The 17,266-nt window shown below is 50.1% G+C and overlaps 1 protein-coding gene across 6 annotated transcripts in view; it reads left to right on the forward strand.

Annotated features, from left to right (window-relative positions):
* The window catches only part of LOC121025832 (melanoma-associated antigen 10-like), a 6,186-nt gene extending 256 nt beyond the window's left edge, over nt 1-5,930 (forward strand). Inside the window, exons 2-5 of one of the 6 annotated variants that reach the window (XM_040468598.1) lie at nt 1,903-1,978; nt 2,316-2,392; nt 2,751-2,854; nt 4,230-5,930. In XM_040468598.1, coding sequence (XP_040324532.1) covers nt 4,297-5,376 — 1,080 coding nt within the window. In that variant the 5' untranslated portion in view covers nt 1,903-1,978; nt 2,316-2,392; nt 2,751-2,854; nt 4,230-4,296 and the 3' untranslated portion in view covers nt 5,377-5,930. Of the gene's footprint in view, nt 1-1,902; nt 2,393-2,750; nt 2,855-4,229 lie in introns of all 6 variants that reach the window. The other 5 variants (XM_040468595.1, XM_040468600.1, XM_040468599.1 and 2 more) reach the window with 5 other exon arrangements.
* The last annotated feature ends 11,336 nt before the right edge of the window (nt 5,931-17,266 follow it).

The raw sequence follows: 17,266 nt of genomic DNA on the forward strand, positions 1-17,266 counted from the left end.
AGGGCCAGGCGGGGCCCCCCCGGGGCCGTTAGTTCTGGAAAGCCCCGAGCACGTGTGGTGGGTAGCGGCGTTTGGCGACCTTGGTCTTGGGCGTCTGGGGGACGCGAGCTTGGCCTGGGGGTTGCGGACTTAGGGCACAGGGGTAGGAGGCCTGGGCTCTGCGAGGCCGCAGGGTGAGGAGTGAGGCGACGGAGGGGGAGACGGCCCAGGGCCCTCTGAGCCAGCCGCCCTGGGGAAGCCCCAAAGCGGGATGGGCGGATACGGCGGGCGGTGACGTGCATTTTGGGGGTGCGGGGCCCCCCGACTCAGGGGCCAGCAGAGGGCCGGCCGCCGGGCAGCGGGTGAGGACCCGGGGCGGGCGGGGGGCCCGCACCTTCCCCCGCGGGGTCTGCGCGCCGGGGGCCTGTTCGCGGGGCGGGGGGACGCGGCCCCGGCCCGACAGGCGGCGAGGGGACAACGCTCCCGCCACGGAGTGCGTGCGGGGCCCCGGATGTGGGGCGGCTGAGGGATGGGCGGCTCTCTGTGCCGAGGTGGCTGCGGCTCGGTAGTAGGCGAAGCCCGGGCCCCTGGCGGGCTTCGAGGGGCAGACCCGGGGGCAAGTGATCGGACCGTCCAGTGCGGACGCCGGGGGAGGGGCGCAGGGGGCCCAGAACCCCCTGCGCCTCCCGTCAGCCCCGAGGAGCCGGGCTGGACCGTGGAGCCCAGGTGGCGGTCCTTTACCGCCCCCCCCCCCCCCCCCCCCCGGCCCCCCCCTGGGGCCGGGGCGGGCCCGGGGGCCCCGGGGGGGGGTCCTTCCCCCCCCCCCCCCCCCCCCCGGCTGCCGTCCCCGGCATCTCTAGGGGACGGTGGCCAGGGCTGAGGGACCGTCCCCAGGTTAGCAGGAGGGAGGGGATGCGGACCCTGTGAGGAGTAAATGTGAGTATTTGCAGGCTTCGTGATGGGCCCCACTCAGTCCCCGCGGAGGGAGGACTTGGGCATCGTGGTCAGATGGGGTGTCCCCTCCCTTCTTCCAGGGAGTGGTGGGGTCTGTGTCACGGAAGTGAGGCCTTGTCTGAGGGAGCATTCTGAGTGCTTGAGGGAGCACAGAGGCGATGGCCCCCCTGCAGAGTAGAGGGGATTCGGCTCCTGCTGGGAGCTCTGGGAGACCCAGGGCAGGGGTGGCAGGATGTGTCTTCTATTTAGTTTTGCTTGGAGGTTGTCAGGGGAATGAAGGCGTAGGCCTGAAGGGGCAAGGGCAACTTCGCGGAGGGAGGAGTCCCAGGGCCCAGCGGGAGTCAGGTCAAGGACTCAGGGCACCCCCTTCCCCAGAGCAGACGGGACCCAGTGCTGTTCTGCCCTTGCTGGCAACACGGGAGGACCAGGGCGGTGGCTACTGGATGTGGCCGCCCCTCCGTATTTTCTGGTGCGGGGTCTCAGGGAGGTCAAAGACCTTGATCTGATGGGTGTAGCCCAAGGGCAGCAGGAAGAGTACTGCCCTCTGCCAGGTATCAAGGTGAGGACTCGGAGGGAGGATTTAGAGTATCTCTCATCCTGCAGAAAGGTGTCACAGAAACTTAGCCCTGCTGTCAGCCGTGGGAGGCCACACAGCAGGGTTGCCAAATGCAGCGTTTCCTGATTTCCACTTTGGAAGTCTGAGGGAAGTGAGGCTTTTTCTGAGGGTTGTAACATCAGGTTACTAGAGGGTACAGTCCCAGGCCCTGCCAGTCATTAAGAAGAAGACTATGAGGGAGGATAGAGAGGACCTTCCACCTCAGATAGATGGGGTCTTGGCCTGCCTTGAAAATACCCCAAGAGAGGGGAGGCCTTAGCCCTGTCCCACCCCTCGTGTCCACCCCAGGAGTCCACAGGCAAGGTTGGCCAGATGTGGCATTTCCTTACGTTGTCTGGGGGAGTGTCTTACAGAGGTGAAGACCTTGGTCTCAGGAGGTGACGCAGCAGTTCAGAAGAGGAGGATTCCCAGGCCCTGTCAGGAGTCAATGTAAGGATCCTTGGTGTGAAGCCTGAAAGCCCCTCTCCTTGAAAAGAAGGACCCACAGAATCACAGCCCTGGGACGATCTGAGCAGGAGTAGCCAGGTGGGAGGAACTCTCACTTCTGCCACAGACACTACCAGGAGTCAAGGGGATAGAGTGTCTTACAGAGGTGAGGTCTTGATTGGAGGGGGAGACTTTAGGTCAGCAGAGGCTAGGACAGGCCTTGCTGGGAGTACAGATGAATACCTCGAGGGAGGATTGGGTATATTCCCCACACTGGAACAGACCCCTGGCAGGAATGGCTGGATTTGGTGTCTTTTTACTTTTGTTTGGAGTATCCCAGGAAGGTGAAGAGCTTGGCCTGAGCTGGTGACATCAGCAGAGGGAAGAGTTCCAGGATCTGTGACGAGTCAAGGTAAGGTAAGGATCTTGAAGGAAGACTAAGAGTGCCCCCCAACCCAGACAGAAAGAGCCTCACGGAAACTCTACCTTGTCACCACTTATCCACTCTGGGAGGATCTGAGTAGGAATGCCCAGATGTGTTATATCCTCACTTCCTGCATGGGGTGGGTGGAGGGGGTCTCTGGAAAGTGAGGCCTTGGTCTGAGAGGGTGATTTCAGAGGAAGTGAGCCCAGGCCCTACCAGGAAGAAAGAACACCCTGAGGAAAGACAGAGGGAAACCCCCTGCATCTGGGGCATATGAGGCCTCGCCCCTGATGTCAGCAAGACCCTGGGAAGGTGTGGCTTGCTCTGATGTCTCTTCACTTTTGTTTTGAGGGACTTGGAACTGAGGTCCTTAGTCTGAGTGTGAAGGCAGGGGAACTGAAGAAGCCACATCAGATCAGAAGAGGGAGGAGTCCCAAGCTCTACTAGGAGTTAAGGTAAGGGCCTTTGGTGAGGAACAAAAGTACTTCCCACCCCAGAAAGAAGAGATCCCATACGGTCTGGCTTTCTCCTATTCTCAGCCCTAGGATGACCCAAGCAGGGTTGCCTGGATATGGCACGCCCTCACTTTCTCCAAGGTGAGGGAGGTGTCCCAGAGAGGCGAGGTCATAGTCTAAGGGAGTGATGTTAAGTCAGCAGCAGGTAGTCCGGGCCATGCCAAGAGTAGGGATGAATGCCATGAGGAAGGATTGAGGTTAGCCTTACCACAGAACAGATGGGGACCAGCCCTTGCTGTCAGCACTGGAAGGACCTAGCCAAGGCAGCAAGAGGTGTTGCCTCTTCATTCTTGTGCAGGGCTTCTCAGGGAGGTGAGAGCGTTGCTCTGAGGAGGAGCCACGTCAGGTCAGCAGAGGGAGGTGGCCCCGTTACTGCCAGGATTTAAGATAGGGACCCTGAGTGAGGACTGAAGGCACACCCAGCCCTGCCTGCCCCTGCTGTCTGCTCTGGGAGGCTCCAGCCAGAGTGAACAGATGTGGTGTGCCACCACTCTCTTGGTGGTCTCAGGGAGGTGAAGGCTTGTTCTGAAGGGACCAGACTCAGGACAGCAGAGGGAGGAGTCACAGGCCCTATCAGGCATCAAACTGAGGAACGAGGGTAACGCTCGCCTAGGAGGGAGGGATTCCCACAGACTTTGGCCAGCCTTTGCTGTCACCCAGGGAGGCCTTGGGCTCATAAGGTCAAATGTGTTCCTCTTTCATTTCCTTCTCATTGGTCTCAGGAAGGTGAGTTCCTGTGCGGAAAATTTTGCCTGAGGCTGGCAGAGGCAGGGAAGTCGGGGAGGGTTTGGCCAAGGTCAGGGGGCCAAGGTTGGGCAGGTCTTGTTAGGGAAAAGGTGAGAACCTTAGTGAGCACGGGGGGGGTCATCCACTGCAGGGCAGTAGGGTCCTCACAGAGCCTGTTCGGGGCTCAGGGAACGATGAGGTGAGGTCTTGGTGTGAGACACATGTCCTCAGTTCAGCAGAGCAGAGGAGGCCCAGGCAGTGCTAGGAGCCAAGGTGAGGTACACCTCCTGAATGTCTATCAAGGACCCGCCTGTGTCAGAACAGAAGGGACCCCCCAGTGCTCGACTCCACCTGCCCAGTGTTGGCTCTGGAAGCCTTGAGCTGTGCCGGCTGGCTGCACCCTCAGGAATTTTCTCACATCCTCCTAGAGGTTTCTAGGGGACGAACTGTCCAGGAAGACAGGAGCCCCGTGAAGCCCGAGAGCATCCCCCCACCCCCGCCCCCAAAGAGCCTGTAAGTTGGCCTTTGTCAGAGCTGCCAAGGATGTGTTTCTCTACTGAGACTGTTGATCCTCTCCCTCTGTCTCCAGGCCTGTGGCACCCGATCTCCCACCATCCCGCTCACACTTCTACTTGTTGCTGCCAACCAGAGTCATCATGCTTCGCTCTGCAAAGCGTCCGCGGCTCACATTGGAACCAGACTTTGAGGCCCAAAATGAGATACAGGACCTGGCGGTGGCCGGTGTTCTCACAGCTGAGGAGGAGGAGGAGGAGGAGACTTCCTCCTCTTGCTCTTTCAATTTCTCCTATCCCTCCACCTCCTGCTCCCTGCCTTCCTCTCCTGTGATCCCGGTTTCCAACGAGGAGAAGGAGGTGGAGGAGGAGGAGCCTGAGAAGGAGCCCGCCACAACATTGAGTCTTCCCCAGAACCCTCAGAGCCCCTGCTTCTTCTCCGTATCACGGAGCACATCAGAAGGAGGCTCCAATAGCCAAGAAGAAGAAGATACATGTTTCCTGCAGACCTCAATAGACACCGAATCTTCACCCACAGACCCACTAGATGAGAAGGTAGCTGATTTAGTGAATTTCATGATCCTTAAGTACCGATTGCAGGAGCCCGTCACACAGGCAGAAATGCTGATGGTTATCATGAAAAGGTACAGGAAACATTTCCCTGTGATCTTTAAGAAAGCTTCTAAGTTTATGGAGGTGATCTTTGGCATTGATATGTGGGAGGTGGACATTTCTGTCCCCTCCTATATCTTTGTCAACTCACTGGACCTCACTAGTGTTGAGGTGTCTAGTGACACCCACGGCATGCCTAAGAACGGTCTCCTGATAATCATCCTGGGTGTGATCTTCATAGAGGGCAATTGCATCCCTGAGGAAGACCTCTGGGATTTCCTGAGTATTATGGGAGTGTATCCCGGGAGGGAGCATTTCATTTATGGGGAGCCCAGGAAGCTCATCACCATAGATTGGGTGTATGAGCATTACCTAGAATACCGGCAGGTGCCTGCCAGCAATCCTCCACGCTATGAATTCCTGTGGGGTCTCAGGGCCCATGCTGAAATCACCAAGGTGAAAGTTCTAGAATTTTTGGTTAAGATCAAAGGGATTGACCCCCTTTCCTTCTCATTCTGGTATGAGGAGGCTTTAAAATACGAGAAAGAGTGGCCTCGGGCCAGAATTGGATCTGGGGAAAGCACTGCTGCTATGTTCATTGCACAGCATTGATCAGCAGTTCCGCCCCAACTGAAGAGGGAGCCCGAATATTCACTCTCTATTTGAAGAGGGCAGTCCTGGCTCTGAGTAGAGGGTCAGGGTCAAACTGGGGAGAACACAATGTGCAACAACTTTGTGTTCCTGTTCTACATAGATGATTTGGAAGTCTATCTTTTTTTACCTTTTGGTGTTTTTCAAATGCTGTTTCTTTTACTGGAAGGTTTTTTAGCTTTAGAATCTAAGTGTGTGAATGAATTTGTCACATATCTGTTGATGTTTCTCAGATTTAAGAATATGACTTTTGATATTTTACAAAATAAAATATCAAACTATCAAATATCACAATATCAAATATTGTGATCTGGGACAAGATAACAACACTGGAATGGGAATTTCCTTGGAAATGTGAAAGAAAATCGGAAAAAAATGGAATGTAAAAGGTGGTTCATTTTTGGATTCCCTTAACCACTAATTTATTGTTCTGTAAAATTAAAAGACGTATACCTGGACTTGCTTGGCTTACTGAAGAAAGTAGGCATAATCTTAATAAATCTTATTAAATGAAAGATCCTGCTTACTGGCTCATTTATTTGCCAAATGTTAATTGGGTATTTTCTCCTTAGAAAGCACTGTGTTGATAGCGGAAGTCACGCCCCTAATCATAAAATGGTAGGGGCTAGGAGCAGCAATCACCAGGAAGATGGTGAGATGTCTTCCAATACGTGAAGAACATGCGAAAACAAGGAGCAAGGAGGTGAAACTCCAGATGCGAGCAGTCAAGTAGAAATGCCCTGAGCCAAGGCAGTTTAGGAACCGTAGTTCCTCCTGTGTGTGGTAGCAGGGGCCGGACTCTCCGGTGATGTGTTCTAGAGGTGACAGAAAAGCCTGGAATAGGAAACTGCCTAGTAGTCAATTTTGTATCATGGAGAAGCCAGAGGGAAATCTCCATCCGGGGCAGGTATGGAAGATGGCCTGAGCCCTTGTCCCAGCGCGGTTAGCACAGTGCAGTGACTAGGTGTTCTATCCATCGTCTGCAATGATTTCCTGAGCATAGGGTAATAGTCCCTTGAGGTGGTACCCAGAAGCCACTTGGCTGCCACTCTTCCCTGGCCTGAGAGAACCAGAGCCTACACCATTAAGATAACGTTAAAGGTAGGTTTTATTTTCTTTTTATTTTAAAAAAAAATTTTTTTTTTCAACGTTTATTTATTTTTGGGACAGAGAGAGACAGAGCATGAACGGGGGAGGGGCAGAGAGAGAGGGAGACACAGAATCGGAAGCAGGCTCCAGGCTCCGAGCCATCAGCCCAGAGCCCGACGCGGGGCTCGAACTCATGGACCGCGAGATCGTGACCTGGCTGAAGTCGGACGCTTAACCGACTGCGCCACCCAGGCGCCCCTTTTTTTAAAAATGTACTTATGTGTTGTATTTTGGAGTGTGCATGAGCAGGGGAGAGGCTCAGAGGGAGAGGGAGAGAGAGAATCTTAAGCAGACTCCACGCTCAGCATGGGGCACAACGCAGGGCTCGATCCCACAAGCGTGGGATCATGACCTGAGCTGACATCAAGACTCAGATGCCCAACTGACTGAGCCTCGCAAGTGCCCCTAAAGGTAGGTTATCTTGAGTGTAATTAAGCCAAATCTAAGCATATTTCGGTTTTGGGGGAGAGTGAAATGAAGGAAAATAGTGTTTTGGATGGATGAACAGCAAGAAGGGAAGAAAGGAGTTGGTCTTTGATTCAAAGTTTGGGAACTTGAGTTCTATCAGCTGAGAAAGGCTAACCCATAACCAAATTAATATATCCCCTAAGAGAAAAAATGTAATGAATTTTATCTGTGAAGCTGCACTTTTGCCTGATTTGATAGTCTGTCTCCTATGGAGCTGTGTATTGTCTGAGATGTCCTGTATAAACACAAAATCCCAGAGGAGGGGGCAGTAGGGTCTGGGGACAAAATAATATTAGAAATAGCTGCCATTTGTTAAAGATCCAATAAATGCCAGGCACTGTGCCAGCTACTTTCCTTCACATACATTCCAGCAGCCTTGCTTCATTGTCAAACCCATTTGACTGATGATGAATCGAAGGCTCATAGTGATCAGTAATATCCCCAAGATTATACCCAGCCCAGTGATGGAGCTGGGACCATAACTCTGGTCTGAGTTTATTTAGGGCCCACATTGTTTCCACTCCCCATAACCTGAGGCAGGTTTTCTGTCCCACACCATTTCTCTTAGTACTTCATAATGGTTCTCAGGTGGCAAAAGAGGGACGATGTGACAAGGTACTAAAAGCAGGCCCCTAAAGAAGGAAGAAGAAATGAGAATAAAACATAATTTGGGAACTGATGGAGCTTCACTTATCTAGGGGACTCCTGCTCTGATCCCTCTGATACCTTCATAGCTGATTCTACCCAGGTCCTGGCATTTGTGTCCAGTCCCAGCAATTCCCTGAATTACAGCACCTTCCTCTGGGTCGTCCCATGTGTCCTCCCATTCAACTCTGAACCCTGGCCTACTGCCCAGCTTTTCACTGTCTCCTCTAACGGCTGTGCTCTGCTCCCAGTGGACACCCCTGGACCATCTGCCTTGCCCCTACCATAGGACATTCCTACCCCTGCAGAAGTCCCCTGGTTGTCCCAAACCACTCTGGAGCCCTGACTGCAACAGCCCCATGGACATAAAAGTTTGATTTTGACAAGTGTTGTTTAGATCCATCTGTAGTGAATTGCATGGTGACCGCCCGCCCCCCCCCCCCCGCCAAAGATATATCCAAGCCCTGATCTCCTATCGAATTCCCCCTCTATCTGAAAGTGGAGCATTCCTATGATAACGTGGAGGAAAGACTACCATTAATTATATGGAAAACTTTTTTAGCATTCCCAGACCCCCAAAATCACCTCTCTTAGGCTTTTGTGATACCTTAGGACACATCTTGCTAGTAGATGCACAGAATAAATCAAGGTAAAGTACAGATGCTCAAAGACAACTTCAAAGTTATGGCGGATTGAGGCTGAGATGCTGAGTGTAGTTGCTGGGGGAAGGAGCTGGGGAGCACTGCCCTCTCTGCTCGGGGTGTGTACCTCCCCTGCAAGGGCTCACTGCAGGACAAATGCTGGCATCTAGTTTTGCTTTTCACCTTTTTTTTTTTTTTTAAAGATTCTTTGGATTTCTTTCAGGTAGCAGAAACGGGTACTGACCTAGATATTTCATGACAGTGAAGTGGCAGAGTATGAACTTTTGAACAACGGGGCACACCTGTATGTGTGTATGTGGCCTTATTTGGAAGTAGCGGTTTTGCAAACATGAATGCCTTTTAGGAATCTCGAGTTGTGATTCTCTTGGACTTAGGGTGGGCCCTAAAAACAGTGAGCGGCATGATAACGGACAGGAGAGTGAGATTTAAGCACACAGAGGACATGGAGGAGGGGCTGTGAAGAATGGAATCTGAGACTAGAGTGAAGCATCTGGAAGGAAAGAATGTCAAGGATGGCTGGCAGTTGTCAGAAGCAAGGAGAGAGTCAGGAGACAGAGTTCTTCCTCCGAGTCTGCAGAAGGAGCCCCCTTGCTGACACCTTCATCTTGGACTGTTAGCCTCCAGAACTACAAAAGAATACATTTCTGTTGTTTGAAGCCAGCCAGTTTGGGGTACATTTTTATGACAGCCCTAGGATCATCCCCGCTGGGTGTATTTAAAAACCTGTCAAAGTGTTTTCCCAATAGGCTTGTGAGTGGAGTCTGATGTGACACATAATCTACCGGTTATCGGGATATAACTCTGAAGTCAGAGTTTTTTTTAAAAAATGTTTATTTATCATAGTCAGGAGAGGGGCAGAGAGAGAGGGAGAGAGAGAATCCCGAGCAGGCCCCCCACTGTCGGTGCAGAGCCCAGTGCGGGGCTCGATCCCACAAACCAGGAGATCATAACCTGAGCCGAAATCAAGAGTCAGACGCTTAACTGACTGAGCCACACAGGTGCCCCTGAAGTCAGATTACTTTTGAAACCACCATGATATTTGCGGTAAGATTTTAATGGGCTGCCTGTTTCTGACGTTGTCCACTGAACACATACACAGATGAATAAGTTTACCCACGTGGTTAAAACCCAAAGCCTCAAAAGAAAAAAAAAAAAAAAAACTAAACACAAACAAGCAAATCCCAAAGCCTCCCTCAAAAATGGTAGATAAGGAAAGGCCATGGAAATCTCTGTGTAAGCAAACATCTACCGAGGCTGAATTCTTAAAATCCTTGGAGTCCTTCTAGGAAGTTAAGAATGGTTCCTTAGCAGACATACTAGCTCTGATTTAAAAAGAAAAAAACAATCACTGTTATGGACTCTATGTTTTGTGTTCTCCCCAAATTCATCCTTTGGAACCATAACCCCCAGTGGGGTAGTGTTAGGAGGTGGGGCCTTAGGGAGGTCATTAGGTTTCAATGGGATCATGATTGTGGGGCCTCCATGATGAGATTCGTGTCCTTATAAGAGAAGGAGACGTGAGACCTCTTGGCCATGGGATGAGAAAAGGAGAAAATGGCTGGCTGCCTGGCTGCAAACCAGGTCCTTACCAGACACTGAATCTGCTACCACCCTGGTCTTGGACTTTGTAGACCCTAGGACAGTAAGAAATTTCTGTTTAAACTACCCAGTTGATGGAATCTTATTAGAGCAGCCCACGCTGACTAAAACAACCATCCTTCCGTTACTCCTTGTCTGTGTAGTGGCCCCACAGCAAAATCCTGGTTTGCAGTGTGCCAAAAGCTTTTCAGGATGTTACAGTTGTGTGGAAGGCAGCAGAGGCTCATAAATTAAGATTCCGACTCTGCATTACAAGGAAGGAGAAAATCCTCCGTCTGCTGAGATGATAGAAGTTATTGCAAAAGGCAGTCAGTTCGGAAGAGTGCTAGTGAGTGAAGAAGGGTGAGTCCTCCCCGCTAAGATTGAGAGCCTCCCTGGAAAACTAGATGTGACCCGGTATTTGAGAGCACCTGTCACATCGTAGGCTCTTGCAAAAGCTGGTGAATTTCAAGGCAAACTTATTTTTCTCAGAAACTCCTCCAAGAATTGAAGAGGGTTGATGTCATAGCAAATTCCTTTTCCTTAAGCACCTCCTGGGGGTCAGCTTCTGGGAGACATCAGAAGTGCTCATCCACACCTTGTCTCTCTCTCCTTCCTGGGTGGCCCACCTGTCGTTTGCAGCAAACATGGGGACCCTATGTTGAGATGTAGAGCCCCAAGATGGAAGCAGTCTGGATCCCTGAGTTACCTGAGAAAAGTCCCTGCCAACCCACATCAGAATTTATGTGAATGACGTGTTAAGCCGATCATATCTCAGGTTGTGTCGATTGCAACAGCTTGCAGGGTTTTTTTAAATTTTTTTTTAACGTTTATTTATTTTTGAGACAGAGAGAGACAGAGCATGAGTGGGGGAGGGGTAGAGAGAGAGGGAGACACAGAATCCGAAGCAGGCTCCAGGCTCCGAGCTGTCAGCCCAGAGCCCGACGCAGGGCTCGAACCCACGGACCGTGAGATCGTGACCTGAGTTGAAGTCGGACGCTCAACCGGCTGAGCCCCCCAGGCGCCCCAGCTTACAGTTATTTTAACTGATTAATACACACCTCCTATTTCTGGCCTTAGGCTTTTGAAAGTATTTTACTTACAAAGGTAGTCGTTCATACGTTCTTGTAAACAAAACTCCAAAAATCCAAATCAATCACAATTCTCCCTTTTACGAAGTTCCTCTAAAATTCAGCCCTCTTCTCAGAGTTAACCACAATTACCAATCTGGTGTGCATTATTTTCAAGCTTATTCTAGGCTTTTCATGTATATATAACGTTTTCCTTTTAACATACTGGGTAGCGATGTGTATATTAACCTTCCAGTTACCTTTGCCACTTCATATAGTGAATGAAAGATCTTTCCATGGTAGCGCTTACTCCCTAGAATTCTAAAGTATGTATGTGCCATAAATAATTAAACACTTTTCGTCCTGATGGACACACAATTGTTTTCCATTGGCTGCTATGGTTAACAGAACTGAAATCAACATCTTTCTAAACATGAATTCTTGGGAAAATGAATTTGCTTTCTAATAAAAGAGACAAACCACTGAAGTTGGGTTAACATGCAAAGGTTATGAATATTTAAAACTTTTAATAAATATTGCCCAAATCGGGTTCCACCATGTTTTCTCACAAATTACTATATGTGAATATCCTATACGCTCACATTTTACCAATCTTTTCAATTTTTATCAAAATTATGAGTGAAAACTATTGTGTCAATTGTTATTTTAATTTGCGTCTCCCTTTTCTCATTAGGTTAGGTAGGCAGAAAATTAATCTCTCATCCATGTAAAGCTGGATTTATGCAGTGATGTCCTGAGCAAAGAGATTCCTCTGGGCATGATTAGAACCCCGAAAGGTCAGCAGGACATTTTTCTTTTACTTTGAAAAGCAAGGATTCGGCCAGAATGACCAGGAGCTGGGGGAGGGGACCAGACAGGACACCCTTAGTGAGGGGAACTGAAAGCATCATGGGGAGAGCAAGGGTCAGAGTCCACACGAGAGACCGTATGCAAAACCGAGTGCAGAGGGCCTCTGGCAGGCTGGAAGTCCGGGCTCTGAGTGCGGAGTTCAGCATAGGGAGAAGCGTCCAGAAGGAGAGATGGTGGGGAACCTGGGTGGGTGGTACTGGACAATTTACTTGAATCAGCTTGGGCGATCTCAGAATCGTCCTCACTGGCTGGATGTCTCAGTGAGGTCTGAGTAAATAGGTCAACTGGAGGAGTGGCCCTGCAGCATGCCAGGCACCAGCCCCTACCTTAGGGCCACCCTAAGTCCTGTCAGGAAGAGCACAGCTGCTCCCTGTGTCATTTGGGTGAGCAGCACTCTTGGGTAGTCTAGTGGTCCAGTGCACCCTTGCTGGTGTCCCAGGGCTGAGAGCTGCCTTGGTGCCGGCTGGACACCAGAATGTGTTTCCCCTGTGCACGGTGGACCCCTCTGTGGAGGCTGGGGCTATGTGGGTGTGCAGGGGTGGTGACCGACGTGTGACAGTTGAGACAGACCAGAAATACTAATGAGCAGGGGAAGGGAGTGTGCGGCTGCAAGGAGGTGGGAAGTGGAGAGACAGTGCCCTGGGACTAATCACCTCGGTGACTCTGCAGGTAAAGGACTGGGTGTGGACATACGTTGAAACGGGTCCCCGTGTTGTCCCTGGCTCAGGCTGCCTCCCACAGATTCTGAGCTGTTGGCACATTAGAGGGCAGGTGTCCCATGGCTAGGACTGTTGGTCTCCGTTGCCACCAGATAGAGGATTGGCCCAAGGGTGCAGACATTTGCATGATGTGGATGGAAACCCATGGAGATCACTGGGGGGTGAGCGGGTTTGTGGGGTCCTGTGCAGGAAGCATCGTGTACTACCCGTTGAGAGTTCCTCCACCTCTAAGATGATGTTTGTATATAGGGAAGAGATGCCCTAAGTGACACGCCCGGTGAGAGTTTCCCAGGGGAATTCTAAAGTTATGTGAACAGCTGTAGCACTTTGGGTCTCTTCCATGCAGTCGGGAGGCCCAGGCAGGGGACACGCATCATCGAATGTGACCTTCTTGCATTTTGGTCGATTCATTCGTGATCTCATTTAGTGATTCGGCACATATTTAGTGAGCACGTAATGAGTTAAAAACCCCAAGTAAACAGAGCAAAAGAAAGTGACAAGGCACTTGATTCGGGCTGTGGGCAGGAGAAGGTCAAGAGACGGATTTTAAGGTGATTCTGTGAAAGGGGGTGGGGAGTGTCTAATGCTTCTGAGTTCTGAAGGTTGCTGACTAGGCAGAAGCTGTTTGTCCTACCTGAGATCAAGGATAGAGGAGGGAAGTTTGTGGGGATTGGAGTTAGGGGTAGCAACGAGGAGGGGTGTGACAGAGAGGGTACGAGTGAGCCATGTTGATGGCAAGGTTGAGTGGGCCGTCCAGGTGAAGCTGTCCAGAGGGCAGTAGGAAACCTGGGTTGTACTACAAAGAGAGGGACTTGGGCTAGAGACCTGATCAGGCCACATCACTAGGGTCACGTGGTTGCAGCTAAAATCAAAGTTTAATAAATCCAGGAAAGACTTTAAAGGGAAAAAGTACTCACCAAGTATAAGGAAACAGGAGAACCTTTTCTGGTATATCTCTGGATGAGTACTTCTAAAAATACGTACAGCTATACGTACTCGTGTATATACTTACATATACTTTTGTATATGACATACACATACACACATATATGTAATATACACACATGCGTATACATAGATATCCCCGTCTATTTGTGGCTGATCTTACATATACAGTGATAAGAGTTTTCAGTCGCACATCTGCTGCTTCAGGTCACTTCTCAGACTCTGCTCTTGGCACTGTTTGTGCGAATCTAAGCTCACACACTCCAGTACCCCCTCTTCTAATCAAGTGTGTCGGTTTTAGGGAGCTGTCAGCTCTACAGTAACTACAGTTGGTCATGGCGAACCAAGCAAGGGACTGGACGTTGAACTTGGGTCAGGGTACCTGGAGGCCATTTCTCCTTGATCCATTCTATATCTAACTGGCGGACAGTGGTCATCAGAATTTTAGACATGAAACTTCTCATTCCAACTGAAGCCTTCTACAGAAGTCCAATCCACAGATGCAAGGGTTGCAATCATCTCCTATTCACCCTGCTGCTGAGGGAGGGACTCCTGCCTTAGACCTTGGGGCTGGTTGAGCCCACGACCTCTGACAGTATGATGAGACTGACGGGTCATGTACTTACATCTCAGGGGAGGGGGACACAGCATGCCATGCAGGGCCACATGGGGGGTGCACTCGGGAAGAAAGTGAACAGTCCAGAAGGTAGATGGACTTTGTAGAATCAGGACAGTGGGATGACCCCTGGCTCCCACAGCAGGATGTGACAGCCTTGCCTGAATCGTTTCGCAGGCTGGCAGGAACTGAAACCCAAAGATGAGTAAGAACTTGGCCTGGTTCTCTTTGGAAGGAGGATTGTTTGGCTAGGAGACCGTCTCTGCAAGAGCAGAGTGGAGAGGAGGACAGGGAATTAGATTTTCAAGGCCTTCTCAATTTCGCAGATGTCAAGGCAGCACATGATATTGAGCCTTGGGGGCGCCTGGGTGGCTCGGTCGGTTAAGCATCTGACTCTTGATTTCGGCTCAGGTCATGATCTCACGGTTTGCGGGATCGAGACCTGCGATGGGCTCCGAGCTGAACGTGGAGCCTACCTGAGATTCTCTCACCCTCTCTCTCTTTGCCCCTCCCCTGCTTGCTCTCTTTCCCTCTCTCTCTCTCTCTCAAAATAAAGAAAGAAAGAAATTTAAAAACTATTGAGCCTTAATCATAGGCCTTAATTTTAAGTCTCAACACCACAATGAGGAAGGCAGAACAGTCTGGCTGAGGCGAGGACTATAATCCCAGAGTCTTGCCGGCTCAGTACCTTTCCTTCTTCCTTGGGGACCGTGGCCCTGTCACCCAACCACAGACCTCTGGATTCCCTCTGAGCACTGCTGGGAAAGCCTTGTGCTAGAGGACTCTTCCTCGACCATGGACTGTCACGTCCCTGCTCAGGCACGTATCTGTGTGGACTCCATCCTGCCCAGTGCACCGAAACCCAGTTTTGCTGCCTGGTTTTCCAGCCTTGCCAGCAACTTGTGAGGCCCCAGCCTCCGTGTCCCCATACCTTCCCACCCCAGCTCGTCACGGCCCCACCCCTGACCAGACGCTGTCTTACACACTCATCAGTCTCGATTCTCAGCATGGGATTGGTTGCCATCCCTGTAACCCACTATCCCCCCCCTCCCTTAGAATTCTGCTAGGATTTTTCACAGGCTCTTCCTGCTGACGCCAATCCCTCTCTCTTCCTTCCTAGCCTTGCTTCGGACTCTCTTTTGCAAAGAGGCTCCTGCCAGTGCCTTTTCCTGGTAGCTTCTCAGCGCCAAATAACATGGGGGATCTTCTCTGATTTTGCACCCATGTTTCCTTCTTTCAAAAGTATTTTCAGTTCAAGTTCCAGCTCCCTCAACAAGAGCAGGGAGTTTTACTGATTTTACTTTCACCTGTTGCCTGAGCTCCCCCAACACGGCCCACAGTCCCCTTGCACTGTCAGTGAGGAGCCTGCTTGGGATTCTCTCTCTCCCCCTCTCTCTCGGACCCTCCCCGCCCTCTCTCTCTCGCTCAGAATACATAAATTAAAAAAAAAAATGTTTAAAGTGTACAATTCAGTGGCACTTAAAGCACAATCATCACCACTCTCTATTTTTAGGACTTTGATTCAATTAATTATACCCACAAAGACTCTATTTCCAAATGAGGTCACATCCACAGATATCATGGTTAGTATTTGCACCTATCTTTTAGGGGACACAATTCAACCCACAGCACAGGTCCAGTTTTTAAACTCAGCTGGGAAAGATCAGACTAATGTGTAATCTATGGTTAATATTGCCTCATTTCTGGGGCGCCTGGGTGGCTCAGTCAGTTAAATGTCTGATTCTAAGGTTTCGGCTCGGGTCATGATCTCAGTTGTGAGATCAAGCCCCATGTCGAGCTCTGCACTGGGTGTGGAGCCTGCTTAATATTCTCTCTCTCCATCTGCCCCTCCCCCAATCTTGTGTGCGTGTGTGCACACACGTGCACTCTTTCTCTCAAAAAAAAAAAAAATATTGCCTGATTCCTAAGGCAAAATCCTTTGAATACCCTTTTTTTAATTTTTTTTTTTATTTTAGGGGTGACTCAGTCATCAAGCATCTGACTTCGGCTCAGGTCACAATCTCACAGTTCGTGAGCTCGAGTCCCACATTGGGTGAGCTTGATCAACCCACTTCAGGTGAACTTGAGCCCCACTTCAGATGGGTAAAACACGGGCCCTACTTCGGGTGTGCCCCGCTTCTCTCTCTCTTTTGCTCTCGCCCCCCTTGCCCCTCCTGAGATCCTCTCTCTCTCTGCCCCTTACTTGCACCCCCCCAAAGATTTTATTTTATTTTAGGGAGAGTGTGAGCAAGGGAGAGGGGCAAAAGGAGAGAGAGAGAGAGAGAGAGAGAGAGAATCTCAAGCGGGTTCTGCACTGAGTGTGGGGCTCCATTCCATGACCCTGGGATCATGACCTGAGCCAAAATTAAGAGTTGGATGTTCAACCAGCTGAGCCACCCAGGCACCCCAAATCCTTTGACTATTCTGGTCAATGCTCGATTATTAGTTTCTCCACTCTGATGGGAACAAGAACAATTCCTAGCCCTGTGTGAGCTCTGGAGCTTTCTCTCTGTGCAGCTCTCTCTTCTCTGGTATTCTGTCCTTCAAATTCTGGACTCCTTGGACTCTTTGGCTGCCCAGCTCCATCTCAATCAACTCGAGGTGACTGCCAGGCTCCCCTCTTTGCACTGTGACCTGCAGTCCCTCTCCAGGCACTAAGCTGCAACGATTGTCAGGCTCATTTCATTGCTTTCATCTCTGAGATCATGGTCCTTTGTTGTGTGATGTCCGATAAACTGAAAATCATGGTTTCGTCTATTTTTGTCACTTTTTAGCTGTTTCAGATAAGAGTATCAATTTGGTCCCTATTAATCAATTTTGGGAGGAAGGAGGAGTCGTGTAATACAAACTTAAAATATCTGACGAATATCCTAATAATTCAAACATACTTAAATTAAAACCAAGGTGGAAAGACTGTTCATATAGACATACTTCCAAACAATGGGGAGAATCCACAGGAAATAGCAACAATGTTTTCTTCTTGCTAGTGAAATTATAAGTGATATCTTTATTTTCTTATTGGTGGTTTCAATATTTTCCAACACTTCTGAACACATAAAAATTACCTTCATAATTATAAAATATAAACACTTTAAAATGTGATACAGACTACCAGAAATAAACACATAT

Source organism: Herpailurus yagouaroundi, unplaced genomic scaffold (assembly GCF_014898765.1).
Source record: "Herpailurus yagouaroundi ecotype Mexico unplaced genomic scaffold, PumYag 67702, whole genome shotgun sequence".
NCBI classification, from domain to species: Eukaryota; Metazoa; Chordata; class Mammalia; order Carnivora; family Felidae; genus Herpailurus; species Herpailurus yagouaroundi.